This window comes from Microtus pennsylvanicus, chromosome 3, assembly GCF_037038515.1.
Source record: "Microtus pennsylvanicus isolate mMicPen1 chromosome 3, mMicPen1.hap1, whole genome shotgun sequence".
Lineage (NCBI taxonomy): Eukaryota > Metazoa > Chordata > Mammalia > Rodentia > Cricetidae > Microtus > Microtus pennsylvanicus.
Window position 1 is genome coordinate 1,053,145 of NC_134581.1, and position 4,471 is coordinate 1,057,615.

At 55.4% G+C, this 4,471-nt stretch overlaps 1 protein-coding gene across 1 annotated transcript; it reads left to right on the forward strand.

Annotated features, from left to right (window-relative positions):
• Positions 1 to 1,533: 1,533 nt before the first annotated feature.
• Positions 1,534 to 3,354, forward strand: Tmem158 (transmembrane protein 158). The gene has a single exon (XM_075964034.1). The coding sequence runs from the start codon at positions 1,835 to 1,837 to the stop codon at positions 2,696 to 2,698; it is 864 nt and encodes a 287-aa protein (XP_075820149.1). The 5' UTR covers positions 1,534 to 1,834; the 3' UTR covers positions 2,699 to 3,354.
• The last annotated feature ends 1,117 nt before the right edge of the window (positions 3,355 to 4,471 follow it).

Here is a 4,471-nt window from a genome sequence, read left to right on the forward strand (position 1 = left end):
CGGATCTCTATGAGTTTGAGGTCAGCCTAGTATACGTAGTGAGTTCTAGGACAGCCAGGGCTCCAGAGCTACATAGTGAGACCCTGTCAGAAAAAAAAATAAAAAAGACAAAGAAACAGTCTTGAGAAATTCAGCATCCTGTACCCTGTTGTGGGACTTTGATCCCTTTAGCCAATGGCTTTTGGAGGTTACGAATCCTAGGGTATGGTCTTATCTGCAGAGGCAACAATTTATAAGCTTAGGAAGAGGGTCTCTAGCTCTATTGCTCCACCTGGACCAGCCAAGAGATCAAAACCCCACAAGTAGGATGGTGGTGGCTCACACCTTCAATCCCAGCACTCGGGAGGAGAGGCAGCAGATCTCTGAGTTCTAGGCCAACCTGGTCTACAAGAGCTAGTTCCAGGACAGGCTCCAAAAACTACAGAAAAACCCTGTCTTGGGGGAAAAACAACAACAACAACAACCCCATAACAGTTCCCAGCAATGGCTATTATCCTTTCCTTTGCAGACCCTTGGGGAAGCTTAGCTAGTTTAGTGGGAGGGCCTCTCTTAGATTCACGAAACACAGTTGGCTGCAGACCATTAGGGAGTAAGTTAACATTAGTCTCCAAGTGTGAGGCCCAAGGAAAGTTTGTTCTCTTTTGTTTAGGCAGGGCTAGGGATTGAACCCAGGACTTCAAGTACACAAAGATAATAGGCAAGCACTCCACCGACCGAGCTCTGTGTAGCCCAGGCTGGCCTCCAACTCATAATTCTCCTCACCATCTCAATACAGGGATTTGGCTTGTTTGAGAGGTTCTCACGTAGCCCAGGCTGGCCTCTCCAAGGACGTTGGACTCCAGATTCTCCCACCTCCACTTCCCAAGTACTGGGATTACAGACTTGCATCATCACACCCAGAACTCAGATGGGCCTTTTAATATAAATTGTATCTTGATGGATTACTCTTGACAGCTCCCTCCCCTCAATATACATCCCAGACAACTCTGACATTCATGGGCTCTTAACATACAAATTGTGGTGTCTACATACTCACTAGACTGCAGTGTCCTGCAACATGAGCCACCTATGAGTGGGACTCTCAGTGGGGAGCCTCAAGCACCCAACCTCTGGGATTTACATTCCCATAGTCCCACCCAATACCACGACTCCTCGGAGTTCTTGAAATTTTTAAGAGTTCTCTTTCTGTAAGAATACCAAGCATAGGAGACACAATAAAGCCAGCGAGAATCCAAATCTGAGTCTTTCTCAAGTCTGCAGAAAGGTACAGGGAGCTAGTGGCGCAGAGCTCCTGAGGTTGCCTAGGGATATTCTCCTCTCAGTTTCTTCTGGGCAGTAACGGGGTACTGATGAGCCCTAAAGGGAGTCCTCGTAGGCTCTCCTCGGCATGACAAAGCGACTGTCTTGGGCTCCCAGCCGCCTTCTCTGCTTCCCGCCCCCGGGGCTCCCCTCGCTCCGCCCCCACGCCCCGCTTCGTTCCGCAGGTCTCCAGTTCCCGCCCCTGCGCGTGGAGCCCCGCCCTCCCCAAGTCTCCGCACCCGGCGAGCCGGGGGCGGGGAGCGCGGAAGGCGGAGCCGAGCAGGGGAATCCTCTCCCGGTTCGCCACGGTCCCGCAGAGCCACCCAGCCGTCCAACTGCTCCTGCCCGGGGGGCGGCGGAACCTCGACGGGCCGAGTCTGCGGAGGTCCCCGTGGCCCGTGAGTCGGTGTCGCCCCCAGCACGCTGGCAGCGCCCCGCCTCGGCCCTCCAGGCCCCGCGATTCCCTCGCAGGACAGTCGCCCGCGCGCCATGCAGCCGCCGCCCGCCCCACGCGCGTAGGCGCCCGCCACAGGCCATGCTGCCCCTGCTCGCCGCGCTGCTGGCCGCCGCCTGCCCGCTGCTGCCGGCGCACGGCGGGGCCACGGGTGCGCCCGGCCTTTCCGGGACGCCCCCGAACGCCTCGGCCAACGCATCCTTCACCGGCGAGCCCGCCTCCCCGCGCCTGCTGGCCTCGGCGGCACCAGCGCCCCCCGAGCGCGCGGGCCCAGAGGAGGCTCAGGCGGCGCCCTGCAACATCAGCGTGCAACGGCAGATGCTGAGCTCGCTGCTCGTGCGCTGGGGCCGCCCGCGGGGCTTGCAGTGCGACCTGCTGCTCTTCTCTACCAACGCGCACGGCCGCGCCTTCTTCGCCGCCGCCTTCCATCGTGTCGGGCCACCGCTGCTCATCGAGCATCTGGGGCTGGCGGCCGGCGGCGCGCAGCAGGACCTGCGCTTGTGCGTGGGCTGCGGCTGGGTGCGTGGCCGCCTGCGGGCCCCAGCCGGGGCTCCCACAGCGCTGCCTGCCTACCCCGCGGCTGAACCCGGGCCGCTGTGGCTGCAGGGCGAGCCTCGTCACTTCTGCTGCCTGGACTTCAGCCTGGAGGAGCTGCAGGGCGAACCGGGCTGGCGGCTGAACCGCAAGCCCATCGAGTCGACGCTGGTGGCCTGCTTCATGACCCTGGTCATCGTGGTGTGGAGCGTGGCCGCCCTCATCTGGCCGGTGCCCATCATTGCCGGCTTCCTGCCCAACGGCATGGAGCAGCGCCGGACCACCGCCGGCGCCCCCGCGGCCGCTCCAGCCGCCGTCCCGGCAGGGACCTCCACCGCCGCCGCCGCCGCCGCTGCTGCTGCTGCAGCCGCCGCAGCCGCTGCCGTCACCTCGGGGGTAGCCCCCAAGTGACCCCCGCTGCCCTGCGTCCACGCTGTGTTCGCGCTCACACGCGCCTTCCACGCGGGAGACGCGGCAGGTGCGCTTCGTGCTGTCCTTAATGTCCGTCCTTTTCCCGGGAGGGGACCGCGGAGAGGCCCCAAGGAGGTGGTAAAACGAGGTTTGTGCTGAGCTTCTGGTTCTGAAAAGCAGGGGCAAGCTGTCAGACTGAAGGGTGGGAGCCAAGCGTGGCTGGAGGACACAAGGAAAATGGGCTCTTCCCCCTGCGTTACCCCCTCCCAGCACCCACATACCCTTTATTCATGGCAGAAAGTGACCTGAACCTGTGTATTTGTTTTATATATTTAATAAATGTTTTAAATGAAAGTTTTAGTAAAAAAAAATACAAAACAAAAAGATTCAACTGCTATCGCTGTAGTAACAGGAGCTCTTTGTATCTGAACATAGTTGTACTTGAAGCTTCTTGGTTTGTTTTCTTATTTATTTTAAAAAAGGGTGGGGGGAGGGCGAGGGAAGGATTTGACACGGATTTATTGTTATTGCTTTAAAAAAAAAGAACTTTATGAATCTTTTCCAAGTCGATCTATTCAGTGACATGGCCTGGTGGGCGTTTCTTCTTGTATTAATGTGATTTTCTGGCTTTTAATACAGACATTTTCCTCCAGAAATGTGTATGCTTCCTTTATTCGCTTTTGGTAAAGGGCCCCAAGGTGCAAACGAAACACGAAGAAATTCCCAGAAAGAAGAGGCGCCATCTGTCTCCCTGGCTGGGACAGGTGAAATCACTTTCAGAATGGTTCCAGTGGGAATTTCCTCTCCGCTCTCTGGCCCCTGCAACGCACACACAACCTTCCTAGGTCGCAGAGGCTCATGGCGCTTGGCATAGTTTGTTTTTACTTGGTGCTCCTGGAAAATCAGGAGTTCTGTGAGCTAAGTGTCTTTCACAGAACCTCCTCAGTGGGTGTGGTGTATACGCAGTATATGTGTGTGTGTGTGTGTGTGTGTGTGTGTGTGTGTGTGTGTGTGTGTGCGCTTGCGCGAGCACGCACTTGTGTGGGGAAGCCAATGACAAATGTCTTCCCCAGTCACTCTCCACTTAGTTTTTTTTATGCTGGTCTCTCACTGAACAGGAAGCTGGCAGACTGATCTAGACTGACTAGCTAGCAAATCCCTGGGATCCTCCTGTTTCCATCTTCCCCAGTATTCAGATTGCATGTATGCAACACTAAGTCCAGCTTTCCATAGGGACGCTGGGGCTCTGAACTGAGGTGCCTGAGCCTGGCCCTCCACTAAACCATCTTCCTAGCCCTGGAAATGGCCGGCTGTAAGATGTGCAGATTGCATTTTGATAGCTTAACTTAAGCAGATGGCATGCTAGTATCCGATCCTGAGATGTTTAGAGACTTGTGTTAAACTCTCTGGTGTTGACCAGTTGACACAGGATTTGTTTCTTCTCTCCTCGTTTCTGTGGTAGTTTCAGATTCTTTGCATTTTCAGCAGAGCCAAAGTCCTGAAGCAACTTGATATAAAAGTAAATTTAAGAAGATTTTAAGACAGATGGGCTATCTCACATCTGTAATCCCATCACTTGGGAGGCTGACACAGTTGAAGGCTAACCTGGGTTACATGATGAGCCCCTGTCCAAAACAAACAAACAAAAGAATGCTTTCTCTTATTCCATTTCATCGCTGCTTTTGAGGTACTGAATTTGTTCAGGAGCTATATATAGCTCTCAACATGTGGTACCTGGGCCAACAATACCAGCATCAACTGGATACGGGCCCA